The sequence below is a fragment of the Ixodes scapularis genome, unplaced genomic scaffold (assembly GCF_016920785.2).
Source record: "Ixodes scapularis isolate PalLabHiFi unplaced genomic scaffold, ASM1692078v2 PGA_scaffold6__148_contigs__length_123643588, whole genome shotgun sequence".
Taxonomy (NCBI): Eukaryota; Metazoa; Arthropoda; class Arachnida; order Ixodida; family Ixodidae; genus Ixodes; species Ixodes scapularis.
In genome coordinates, this window is record NW_024609881.1 from 119,564,314 (window position 1) to 119,578,223 (window position 13,910).

General features: G+C 45.6%; 1 protein-coding gene across 1 annotated transcript; it reads right to left on the reverse strand.

Moving 5' to 3' along the window:
- Window positions 1-5,694: 5,694 nt before the first annotated feature.
- Window positions 5,695-8,725, reverse strand: LOC115328235 (beta-1,3-galactosyltransferase 5-like). The gene is made up of 2 exons (XM_040216365.1): window positions 8,696-8,725; window positions 5,695-6,762 (listed from the first exon to the last, which is right to left on the reverse strand). Exons 1-2 carry the CDS (start codon window positions 8,723-8,725, stop codon window positions 5,695-5,697), a joined length of 1,098 nt encoding a protein of 365 aa, XP_040072299.1.
- Window positions 8,726-13,910: the final 5,185 nt, after the last annotated feature.

Consider the following 13,910-nt stretch of genomic DNA (forward strand, 5'->3'; position numbering starts at 1 on the left):
ACTGTGGCTGCCAAACAAAAGGCCCAGCTATTTAATCAACATTAAATTATTCAAAAGTGGTGGCCCGGGCAAAATCCTTACACCTTCAGCTTTAAGTTCAAGGCTTACCAATAATGATCCTGCATCATTAGCTATGTTATGAAATTATCTACGTCTTCTACAAGATTGGACCAATTATACGGAGGTGTAGTTCGCACGAGTCGAAAACCAATTTTCTACGTATGATGTCACCTCACAAATTCTCATGTTCCCTCACGTGGTCTCCGCTTTTCAGTTCGAAATCGCTATTCAAGTACGAGATTTCTCGCACTGCCTAAGACAGACCTCCAGTTGACCTTAAAGCCGGAACTGGTGACGCGCACATGAGAAAGCGGGCATCCCCGCCTACACCTACTCCCAACACGCGAAGAGATCGGTGACCGCAGACCCTCCCAATCGCTCCGAAGTCTGCAGCAACTCCTTGGCGAGGGGGCCGCATCACTCTAAACATCACTTTTGGCGGAGTTATTTCTACAGCGAATGCCCAATAACGTTTTTGTGGTGTTATTAAATACACAGGACTTCCAGTTGCCCGCCCTCTAAACAACTTATCGGCTCAGTTATGGGCGTCGACGCAACACTGGCAGCAGAGCTCCGACAGACCCAAGATTATTCAGGATCCCCTGTGGCCTAACGACCCAATACCTCTCCACGAAGCTGCATCAGCTCCGACACGTCTTTCATCGGGAGTTGGCAGGGCTTCAAAACCGCGTATCTGACGTTACGCTATATACGTACTCGATCAACTAAGCGGAAACCAGCCACTGTTCGCGGTTATTGAAGCATACTCCTCACATTTGGGAGTGTGCTGGTACCATCAAACATTCAGAAAAAGGGCCAGAATCGGCGCACCACTTTGTGCTGCTGCGGACGACACCAATACCTACCCTTAAAATTGACGATTAGAGTTATGACATATTTTCACGAACCGCGATATTGGGCAGCGTTTCCAATTAGACACGGGCGCTGCAGGCAGCGTTTTGACTGCATCATTCCTTCCACATTGAACCCGACTAACACATTCGTCTCTACATGCTGCATATAAATCACCCTTTGCTATCTACGATGAGCAATTTTAACTAGAAACATTGGCTAACAGTAAGGTTTTTGCTGGCAATTCTTAGTAGTGGACGTTACAAGCCCAATCTTGGGTGCTGGTTTCCTCCGGCATTTCAAACTCCTTCTTGACATTCCAAAACAGCGTCTGGTAGACCCTACAAAAGACCTCGTGGTTCTAGGAACACCACTTTCACTATCCAATGAACGCACCAGAGAGTCTGTATACAATCGTAAACTCTGGACTTTCCGCCTTCAAAGGGTTGTTAAAACGAAATTTTGATATCGCAAATTAAGGCTGCAGAAGCGTTGAGCGGTACGCTAAGAACTCCAAAACCACACACATACATCGGTATATCAAACGGATGGCTGTATTTTTGGAAAAGAAGGGCGCGATCAAGCGAGGACCGTGACGTCAAGATCCTCCTAGAAGTGTTGATAATGAGAGGAAGCGGCTTCGCTTCTTTCCTCCTCGCTTCTGTTCACCAGTTCGAATGGACGAAGCGAAGGGGAGAGGGAATGAGAATCATGACGTCATATATATCGTGGGTCTCGTTGGCGGTTTTCAGTCCTGCCCTTCTTTTTCAAAAATGCGGACACCCGTTAGAGATATTGCTGTATGAGTAATTTTGTTTGGTTTTGCTGCGTCCCGCCTATCGCTCCAGCCTTGCTTTGTGAGCTCACACTTTTGGCTCAGGATCCCTTTAACTCGTGCTAAGAAAATTGACCACCCGATTAAACATGACGCCAACCTCCAAACTGTAACTACCGGACAACCTGTGTTTCCTCGTTTCAGCCACTTGTATCGGGATCGCTTAAATGTCAGCGCAACGTGAAGTGCCTGGGCACCGCATGTACACATGTTGCAGAAAAGTACTCCGGAGATTGCCGACTTTTTGGGGTTATTATAGCGCCTTGAACAACATCAGAGTATCTGATAGTTACCTACCCCCCACAGCGAAGATTTCACGGCGTCTCTTCATGGTTCCATTATCTCCAAAATAGACCCCGTAAATGTGTACCATCAAATTGCATTGCGACCACTCAATATATTTAAAACAGCCATCGCCCCTCCATTCGGTCTTTTTGAGTATGTGAGAATGCCTTTTGGCTTGCGAAATGCAGTCCAGATGTTTCAACGTTTTGTCGATCGCGAGACTTTAGCAATTCCAAATTTGTTAAGGAAATCTTCCCTAATGAAAAAGCCGTTGTATGAGAAATATCTTGTGTCCAATAGACACATATGAATCATACATTATATATAAAACCATATAAGGACCATATTAGAACTATATAACAATTATATAAGATATATAAAACATATAAGAACCATACTAGAACTATATACCAATTATATAAGATATATAAGAACATATAAAACATATAAGAAACTTTTACAAGCTTCTCATATGGTTCCTTTATGTTCTTTTATATCTCATATAGTTCTTATATATGTTATATGATTCATTAGTGTTTATTGGACACAGAAATGATATTTTTCAATAGGGTTGATCCTCCTCATTTACACTCTTGACCAAGAAGTACACCTCGAGGGTCTCGAACTTGTTTTCAAACTCCTTGATGATTACCCTACTGAAAAAACGTATATGAATCAATATAAGAACTGATATGAAATATCCAAAAACTGATATGCGACAAATGAAACTGATATGAACTATCCAAAAACTGACATGTGATATAAGAACTGATATGAAATACCCAAAAACTGATATGCGACATATAAGAACTGATATGCAACATATGCCAACTGATATGAATGTGTAAAATAAACATATCAGAAATAAATTCATATAATTGTTTTTCAGTATACGACGTGCCGCGCGGGAAAGCAAACACGTGGCTTGGAACCGCAGTGGAGCGGCTTGATTTACTGGCTTTCAAATAATTACGGCATGAGCGTTTAATTTTTATTAAGAGATTCGTCCCCTGAGCCGTTCTATATACTCTCAGAGGTATGATCGACATTACTGAAAAAAAATCCAACACGCTGAAAATATTATTTATTGCGTAGGTGGTCACTGAAAAACTCCGTACTTACAAAACGACCTGTATAAAAGGCGGAAACGCAGAGCTCCGAAGTAGTTATTGGGTGTGCTGTTGTATTCATGTTTGTTGTGCCGTGTATGTGTATGCACTCAATGTAGTTGTTCAACTGATGCTAGTGGTATGCGTAATGTATCTACATGGTGGCGTGAATAAATAAATATATTTTCGTAGCACATGAACTGGGCGGTGCCTAGCGCCACCTAGCCTAGTGTAACTGATATGCGGCATATGAAACTGATATGAAATAATAAGTTGTGATATGAAAAATGTGTCCAATAAACATATCAAAACAAAATTCATGTCATTTTTTTCAGTAGGGTACGCCCTCATAATCTATAAAGACAAGTGCGAGTTTGGTGTGACCTGGACAGATTCCTTGGCCACCGCTGGACCAGCACGGACTTAAACCACTCGACACCAAAGAAGACGTCCAGTACTTCTCCTGGCCTTTGTATTTCCGCATGTTCTAATAATTTCTTGGTTTAATTAACTTAAGAAACTCAAACCGCTGACGGATCTCCTCAAAGGCGTCCACACCCCTTCCACAACACTTGAGTGGCCCTTGGAAACTGTTCAAGGTTTCTACCTGGCCAAACAATCACTTTCCAACACCACTCTGCAATTTCATCTTAGGCTGAATTCCCCGCTCAACCTCAAGATCGACGCCTAGAATACTGCAGTTGGCGCAGTTTTACAGCAGTTAAGCAAAGAAATTTGGCGCCTCATTTCTTAGATATAAAAGATGGAACTTACAACATGCCACTACAGCACCATCCGCCTCGAGCTTCTTGTAATCTAGGAGTACATCGCTATCAGACATTTCGAACTCTACTTAGAATGTCGGAATGTTTTCGCACTCACGAACGTCAAACCTTTCACAAACGAGTTAAACGTATTTACGGATATGTTTTTCCACGAGAGGCGCTCCAAATGTCTTACGTTGATGAATTCACCATATACGTCCGTCATGTCAAGGTATTCCGCAGCCCAAATGCAGACGCTCCATCGCGCAATACACCCAGCTTCCATCCCCATGCGCTGCCACCTCTTCAATTTTAAGCTTGTTGCGCAGGAGGACTATGACACTCGTTTGCTGAGTTGATCCCGCAATCCATCCTACTCTCCTACTATCCAGTTTGCTACTGATTCAGAATCTGCTTAAGTAAAAACAAGTCAACATTAAGCTACTGGTTATGTATCTGTAACGTCTAAAGAACCAGTCCTGATCTCGTGAACCCAGTGTCACAATAAGCACGCCGAAGCCATGTGAAGAATAAATCACTATGTTGATCCTTGTTGACCTTCGCACAATTGTTTTCTTCAGGAAAAATGAAAGAGTTTAGAGTTCTCTGTAATGCGAAATTAGAGAGGTCCTCTTGAGGAGGAGGAGACGAGGGTACGGAGGGGAAGGTATACCCTCCCTCCTCCATCTATCCCTTCCCCTACCTTCCTTCTCTCCTCCTCCTCTCTCCTCCTCCCCCTGATCTCCTCCTCCATTCCCCTCCTCCTCTCCTCTTCCTCTGTACCCTCCATTCACCCTCATATGTACCCCCCTCCTCCTCCTGCGCACCCTCCCATCTGCCACCTCCGTAGCTTCCCCCTCCTCCTGCTCCCTACCCTCCCCTCCTCCCACAGTTTCCCCACTAAATTTTGCTGGAAAATTGACGCCACTTGACGTCAAGACTAATTCTATTTTCAACGGGGAAAATGACGCCCCATGACTTCGTGTCACGTCAGCAATTAACAAATTCAGTTCCTCCGCTAGATTTTGCGGGAAAATTGACACCACGTGACCTCAACAGCAATTCAATTGTCCGCTAAATATGGCGGGAATTGACGTTACGCAACCTCAACACCAATTCAGTTTCTCCACTAAATTTAGCGGGGAAAATGACGTCACGTGACCTCAAGATCAATTCAATTTCCCCGCTAAATTCAACGAAGAAAACGACGTCACATGACTTCGTGTCACGTCACCCATTAACAAATTCAGTTTCTCCGCTAAATTTAGCGTGAAAATTGATGCTAGGTGACCTCATCACCAATACAATTTCCCGCTAAATTTAGCAGAGAAAATGACGCCCTATGACTTCATGTAACGTCACCGATGACCAAATTCAATTTTTCCGCTAGATTTAGAGGGAAAATTGATGTCACGTGACCTCAACGCCAATTTGATTTCCCGTTAAATTTAGCGCGGCGATTACGCCGACTGCGACGGCGACATCGCGAATGGCGGAAACAGGCGCCTAAGAGCTGCGCTCTAAAAAAAATTCCCGCACGATTGTTTTTGGTGGGCAAATTATCTTGGTAACACGTCTGGGCGCATTATATATTGTGTTTCTAACATATGAGATAACGACGGAGTGAAAGATACTGAGATATCTTCCACCATGCGCATAGTTATGGGTTTCTTACATTTGGGATTAAGATACGTTCAGACGTATTGAGACAACCCACAACATGCGTTCAGTTATCGCTCAGCGTGAAAGAGAGCGCGTTACATATGCGATCTTAACACTATACCTTTAATCAGCTTTTTGTCTTGTTGACAGACGCTGCCCTTATAGTTTTCGCAAGGCCTTCAGACGTTAGCCTCCACGCCAACACGCGGAGCTCGTGATGAGCTAAGTGACTGAACATCCGCTTTCCCAACGTCACTCCCCACCAGTCGTTTCCCTCATATGCAACTAACTTTTTAATATCAACTAGTTGAACCCCAGTCTTTAGAAACCCGTCGCCGGTGACGTAGACATCATCAATAGGATGGAAAGGAAGAGAAAACGAGGCGTCGTAGAGTGATCGTAGAGCGCTAGCTTTAAAGAAGGCCGCTCCTCCGGCGCAGTATCGCGGAAACGTCTTGTTGGGATAAATCTTTTCAGGTATATACCACTTGGACTTTACGTCTCTTATGACTGTCACGTTCTCGTACACTAAACAATGACATTCCGGTTTTTGAGCTTGGGTACGTGTACTAAGATAATTCATTAGCATTGAAATGTTTGCCGCCATGTCGTCGTCCATCTTTAGAATGTACTCCACCGCCGGACAGTTCTCGATAACCCATTTCATGCCGTAGACGAATTTGTAGGTGAGGTTTCTGTAGGCGTCTCTGTAGGGTAACACCACGACGTCGCCATGTTGGGACGCCTCTTCTTCCACTTGCTTTGCGGTGTCGTTGTCTGAAGACAGCCCGACGAAAAACACGGTCGTCCAGCGGTAGTACGTGGAAAAGGTCCCGTTCTTCAAGCAGCTGCGTAGGATCGCTCGGTGACGAAAGTGTCCTGGTGCCGTGTGAATAAAAAACAGGTACCTTGACTTTTTCTTGCAAACCGAGACCGTGTAGTGGGCATCTGGAAGATGACCTGCGTCTTCCACTGGGAATGACAGCTCCTCGTAACCGTTTCGCAGTATTTTCTCTGGGTTCCAAAAATTGGTGGTGTTGCAGCTTGCGCTGCTCTCGTTGAGGGTTACGTTTGGTGTCGGCGGTGCACAAGTCCTGTGCAGTTGTAGAGCATACATACACATCACTGTTCCTAATGCAGCCGCCAACATGCAGCACAGTTTTCGACTTCTTTGAAGTACCATAGCCCGGCGAACCTGAAAAGAAAGAACGACTCACGTTGCGTATTTCCTACACGAAAATCGATATATGTAGTGCTCTCTATATAGGAGTTTAGAAAGAAGGAAATTTGTGTATTTGAAGGGCCGTTTTTTATTTTTTTTCGCGGTAGATGACAAATTTATTGAGCGTTCAACGACATCGATCATGAAATAAATACATGCTTCATGCATTTCTGATTGAATACACGAATGCACACTGTTACGAGCCTCATTCAAATTAAAATGGACAGGAGCCGGGATCTAACACAGGAACCCTGGGTTGCACGGTGAAAGATGCCGCTGCACCGGTTATGAGTTGTAGTACGCTACCAAATTCGGTCGTGTATGTTTCTACTTGAATATCAGGGCTGCCAACGCGGAAAGATGAAATTTCCCCAGAGGACGCCTGAAATTTTTGTATTTCTGCCGAAATGTTTCTCGCTTTCCCAAATAATTATAATACTAAATATTTGTTGTTTTCTGCATCACTTACATTTTTAGTGTGAGAAATATGTTATATGCGGAGCGCATGCTCGTCCACTTCTTGCACAAGGGTTGCGATGATGTCGGAACGCAAAGCTCTTATTGGCTGATTAAAAAAAAAAATAGTGTGTAAATCTTTAAGCAGAAAGCCAGTGTGGGCTATCCACTTTCTTTTCAAGCGAAGCCAATCAGAGCTCAGCGTCGTTCTGACGTCACCGCAAACCCTGCGCAAGAAACAGACGACTTGCTCTACGTATAGCTTTACGCCTTGCGCAGGTTTCGCAATAAATTAGTTTATCGGGCCAAAACCGTGGCCAAAGCAAATCTCTCGAGGGGGATTGTTACCGGAAGGTTCAAAATGACGTATAAAACCCTATCTTCGGCTTATATGTTATGCGCGTCATCAGAACATGATATTGCTTTAATAACTTCATTAGCGCTTTTTATAATAGTCAGTCCAAAACAAAAGGTGTAGCACAAGCGAGAGCTCTGAAACTCGAATACACGGAAAGCGACGGCACTTCACGAGATATTATTAGTGATGATAAGTCTATCTCCAGACATTGCAGTATTTCCTTTTGAATTCAAGTTTTTTTCTTTTTTTTTTTCTTTCGAGAGGGCACAGCCGGCGCCATCAGAATCTTCCACTTGGCTGGTAGCTTCCTCCAAATTTTTCAGGCGGCGATAAAAATTGATTTGGCCCAAAAAGTTGGATAAATGAATGGAAGCCAACGGCTGTACCCTACGTGGTATCTTCCGCCACCTAGCCTAGTACTCCTCAGTGTTGCCAGATGATTGCATCAGAAACACTCAAACGGCTGAAGGAAATAACCCAAATGTAGGCAAAGCCGCTGAAATTCCATGTTATCTAGAAAAAGGATTCATGAAAGACCTATAGAATTTCAGATATTTAGTGTGCCCAAAATTTCCCTCAAACTAGCAAGATTTGCCTTATTCCCACATAGACCTGAATATTACCTCGATCTGGGAAATTTGCCTCGAGTTGGCAGCCCTGTAAATCTGAATGCGAAAATATAAAAAAAAAAACACTATATCCGATTGATACTTGCTGTATCGTTCTATTACGAGCGCCTACGGATGATGGACTGTACGCCAGGATGAGATAGGAACGACTGGCTCGTCGTCGTCTTTTATTCCCGCACCGCGAGGCTATGCTCGTGGTACATCCTCTTTTCTCTGCATTTAAAAAAAAAGTGCAAAATTAAGATGACACAAAGACGCTAGTCAAAAATAAAAAAAAAAAAACAGGGACAAGAGAGAGAAAAAAAGAGAAGAAAGAAAAAAAAAAACTACGGCATTTGCTGGAACGACTCATCATAACTTAGTCTCCGTGGAGGTTGTCTGCTTCTGCCCGATCGGCGTGATGAGGGCCCCTGCTGCGTCTGAGCTTGCGGTGCTTCCTGGTCCTCTGTCTCTTCATCTGTACCGTCTGGTCCAGGCGACTGCGGTCCCCCATCGTCTTCCGATTCCGAGTCGTCGTTTTCTTCTGTTGTCCTTGAATCATATTCTTCGTCAACTTTCAGGAGATGTTGCCTGTTGCGACGGAACGTCCTGCCATCTTCTGTGACGACGCTGTACGATCTAGGAGCGACGTAGGACTCGACAGTTGCTTTCGTAGCCCATTTTCCATCGTTTAGGATACGGACGGTGTCTCCAGGCTGCAGCGGCTCTAGATGTCGTCCTTTTTTGAGGTTCTGGGTGTGCTTTTGAACAGGCGGTGCTGGATCCGAAGAGAAGTCTGGAAGCAGGCTTCGAATACCACGACCCATCAAAAGCTCCGATGGAGAGCGACCGCCTTCCAGCGGAGCCGTACGGTAGCTAAGCAAGCCGAGCCAGAAGTCCTCTTTTGTTGATTGTGCTTTTCGGAGTAGCCGCTTCACCACCTGGACGCCTTTCTCCGCGAGGCCATTGGAGCGGGGATACCCAGGGCTTGACACTGTATGAATAAAATCATACCGCGTTGAGAAGTCTTTGAAGTCTTTTGCAGAAAACTGTGGCCCTCCGTCTGTGCAAACTTCTAATGGTATTCCATGACGTGCAAATATTTCTGACAGTTTGGAGATCACACCATTAGCAGTTGTGTCACGAAGCTCCTCCACTTCGGGATAATTTGAGTACGCGTCATACACCACTAGGTAATGTTTACGACCAAGTTCGAACAAGTCAGCCCCAACCCGACCCCAAGGATGACCAGGCACCTCACGTGTATGCAGAGGCTCATCCTGGTGTCTGTAGGTGAAAATTTGGCATGTCTCGCATTTTCTGACTAATGCAGTAATATCCGCATTCATACCTGGCCAGTAGACTAAGTTCCTTGCTCTTGATTTACATTTGTTGAGGCCTAGGTGACCCTGGTGTATTCTTGTAAGTATTTCTTTGCGCATTGCTGCTGGTATTACAACTTTGTTTCCTTTCAACAAGACTCCATTGATGACCGAAAGCTCTGTCATAACGGACTTCAGCTCACCCCGAACTGGAGTTCCAGCTTCTAAACTGGCAATTGCCTCCTGCAGGACGGGATCGCCTGCTGTGGCTGCCTGCAGGCTGCCCAGGGTCCGGCTGCCTACCAGTGTTGAAAACACTGCATTTGCATGTATTTCGACGTCGGTCGTGTCGTCTTCTGCTTGGGAACCACCGGAGATTCGGGAGAGTGTGTCCGCGATCACCAGCTTCTTTCCAGGGACAAACTGTAAATCAAATTCGAACTTAAGCAAACGAAGAAATAGTCGTTGCAACCTTGGTGGCAGGTCGCCTAAGTTTTTCTTTGCAAGAGCGATCAAGGGTTGATGGTCAGATTCAACGAATATTTTTCTTCCGAGTATGAATTCGGTAAATCTTTCGCACCCAAATACAATTCCCAGAGCCTCCTTTTCGATCTGAGCATATCTACGCTCTGTGTCTGTGAGTACTCGTGATGAGTACGCCACCACTTTCCAATCTTTTCCATCATGCTGGAACAAGGCAGCACCGAGAGCAAATGCAGAGGCATCTGTTGAGACTTTGGTGGGTCGAGAGGGATCAAAAATTGCCAGGACCGGTGCCTCAGTGAGCAATTTTCGCAGTTGTTGCCACTCAGTTTCATGAACCTTCTGCCATTCAAAAATAGTGTATTGTCGAATAAGTTGACGCAACGACTCTGTCTGCGTTGACAGGTTTGGCAAGTACTTTCCAAAGTAGTTAACAGCTCCTAGCAACTGCTGAACCTCTTTCTTACTCGTTGGAGTTGGTAGGGCTGCAACACATTTCACAAGTTCTGGATTTGGCTCAATGCCAGCTGCGCTTATTTTATCTCCTAAGTAGGTGATTTCTGTGACCCCGAAGATGCACTTCTCCAAGTTAAGAGTTAACCCTTCTGTTTGTAGAGCATGAAGCACAGCACGCAATCGTTGGTCATGTTCTTCCCGTGTTTCGCCCCAAATCAGGACATCATCAATATACACCCGCACACCTGGAAGTCCATCCAAAAGGTAACTCATAGTGCGCTGAAACACCTCGGGGGCTGAAGCGATTCCAAAGTGTAGTCTGAGAAACCTGTAGCGACCAAAAGGAGTGCTGAAGGTGCATATTCGAGATGTACTGTCATCCAACGGTATTTGATGGAAACCGCTGTTGGCGTCGAGCCGGCTAAAGTATGCGGCATGTGCCAAGTCTGCTTCAATTTCCTCTCTCCGAGGCAGCTGAAAATGCTCTCGCTTGAGTGCTTTGTTTACGTGACGGGGATCCATGCATAATCTTAAGTTGTTGTTTTTCTTTCGTACTATAACCAAGGGGCTCACCCAGTGGGACGGTTCTGGTGCCTTCGCGATGACACCTGCTGTCTCCATTCGGTCGAGCTCTGCCTTCAGAGGCGCACGTAGCGCGTGCGCCACCCGGCGTGCTGGCTGGATCACCGGTGTGGAGTTGTCGCGAAGAACCATCTTGTAGGCTCTCTTTGTGCAACCGAGACCACGAAAGAGACCGGGGAACTCGCGCTCTACTTGTTGGCGCTGCTGGTTCTCGTGCTCTACAGTGTTGACCCGGTTGACGAGGCCAAAGTGCTCGCATGCTTTCAGGCCCATGATGGCTTGCCTGCCCTTCTTTACTATAAAGAAATCGATGAAACCTTGTTTTCTGCCGACAGATACCGACAGGCGGACTTTTCCCAGATGTTGTATGATGCCACCTCCGTAGCTATGCAGAGTTGCAGTCGTGTGTTGAGGCCGCTGCTTTTGTTTGATCTTCATAAACAATGTTCGAGGGAGCAGATTGGCCTGTGCACCGGTGTCCACTTTAAGCTCTACCTGCTTCCCTTCTATCGTAGTATTCACGGTCCAGTCACGGTTGCCGACCGAATGCACGCTGCTGGTTGACAAAATCTCAAGCACATCAAAATCGCTGCTTGCCTCACTGGTTTCTTCAACGTCATGTACGCCAGACTGCTTAGTCTTGCAACATACTGCAAAATGATTTTTCTTCCTGCATTTTGAGCATGTCTTTCTGTAGGCTGGACATTGCCTTGGCGCGTGAGCTTGGTTGCAGAAGCGACATCTCGACTTGTCTTTCTGCTGCTGCTTGACTGTCTTAACGATTTCCTCCTTGGCCGCTGCTTCACTTCTGACACCATGTATCGTTCTATTACGAGCGCCTACGGATGATGGACTGTACGCCAGGATGAGATAGGAACGACTGGCTCGTCGTCGTCTTTTATTCCCGCACCGCGAGGCTATGCTCGTGGTACACTTGCCTCTTCCAACTTTACGATTCATTGCAGCAGTGTAGAACATATAGGAGATTTTTTTCCAAATTTTCTGAACAACTTAACGTTAATAGTTCATACTTAATATGTTTAGTTGTTTATTTTTAGAGCGTAGCTCTTAGGCGCCCGTTTCCAGGTTGAGCGGCGACGGCGTCGACGTCACCGTCGGCCTCGGCGTAACCACGCTAAATTTAGCGGGAAAATTGACGTCAGGTAACCTCAACACCAATTCAATTCCCCGCCAAATTTAGTGGGGAACATGACGTCACACGACTGGGTGTCGCGTCACCTATGAACAAATTCAGTTTCTCCGATAGATTCAACAGGAAAATTGACGTCACGTGATCTCAACAGCAATTCGATTCCCCGCTAAATTTAGCGGCAAAATGGACGCCACAAGACCTCAACACCAACCCAGTTTCCCCGCTAAATTTATCGGGGAAAATGACGTCATATGACTTGGTGTCCGGTCACCTATGAACAAATTCAGTTTCTCCGCTAGATTAAGCGGAGAAATTGACGTCAAATGACCTCAACAGCAATTCAATTGCTCTCTGAATTTGGCGGCAAGATTGACATCTCGTGACCCCAACATCAATTCAGTTTACCCGCTAAATTTAGCAAGAAAAGTGACGTCACTAGACTTGGTGTAACGTCACTTATTATGGAATTCAGTTTCTCGGCTTGATGTAGCGGGATAACTGACGTCACGTGACCTCAACACCAATTCAGTTTCTCCGCTAAATTTAGCGGGGAAAATGACGTCACAAGATTTGATGTCATGTCACCTATGAACGAATTCAGTTTCTCTGATAGATTTAGCGGGAAAGTTGACGTCACGTGCGGAGGAGGAAGAGGGGAAGGTACGGAATAGGAAGGGGGAAGGGGTAGGAGGGGAGTGGAGGATGTGGAAGGGAGAGGACGAGGAGGAGGAAAGGAGGGTAGGTGGAGGAGGACTGGAGAGGATGATGAGGAAGGAAGGGGGAGTATGGAAGAAGGAGGGGAGAAGGGGAGGAGGAAGAAAGAGGGGGAGGAGCAAGCAAGAAGGAAAAGGGGAGAGGAGGAGGAAGGAAGAGGAGGAGGAACGGGAAAGTAGGAGGGAGAAGAGGAGGAATAAGGAAGAGGAGAAGGAATGGGAAAGTTGGAGGGAGAAGAAGGGAGGAGAGGAGGAGGAGTGGAGGAGAAGGGGTGGACGATTAGCAGAGGAGGAGGAGGAAGAGAGAGAGAGGGGAGGAGGAGAGGGTGCGGAAGACGAGGGGGGCATACTCTTCCCTCCTCCTCCTCAAGAGCTGCATTCTAATTTCACGTTACAGAGATTTTTAAACGTGTCACCTTTTATTTATTGAAGTAAATCGCTCCTTTGTTTATTGCCTTGCATTCACGGCAGTTGTTCATGTCGGGTAACGTAAGTGACATGTTACTGCTCTTCTTATTTTGTGCATGCTCCATCCCGTAATACTAGCTTCCCCTCCCAAATCACCGGGTGTGATGACTTTATATGACAAGAACTTCATATTACGGCGCACCCTGGACTGATTGTTTGCAAAGCAAAGACAATCAATCACTTGACTGGAAAGCGAAGAAAACAAGGGTAACAGCTTACAATGTGTTGGAGTTGGAGCATAATGAAGAAGACTCTTCTGTCAGTGCGAAGTGTGACGGGAGTTCAAAAACATAGGGAAGAATCTTCTAGATTCGCTTTTCCGAAGAATGTCTCGAGTCCTTCAGATTGGTTTTAGATCGGTAGAAATTTACCGATTGACTTCACCGCCTTACAACACAAACGATTTTTAATTAGAAAGCAGAGGCAAGATTTTAAGTGAGATCATGGCTTTGTGGAATACAATTAATTCCAGCCGGTCAGAAAGACCAACGCTCATGAATTGCTGCGATCGAATACCTTTAC

Coding starts and splice junctions, on each gene's coding strand:
- LOC115328235 (XM_040216365.1), bottom strand. CDS start 8,725: ATGGGGGACCGCAGTCGCCTGGACCAGACG. Junction 6,763..8,695: donor GCAGTCGCCTGGACCAGACG/GTACAGATGAAG, acceptor CTTTCTTTTCAG/GTTCGCCGGGCTATGGTACT.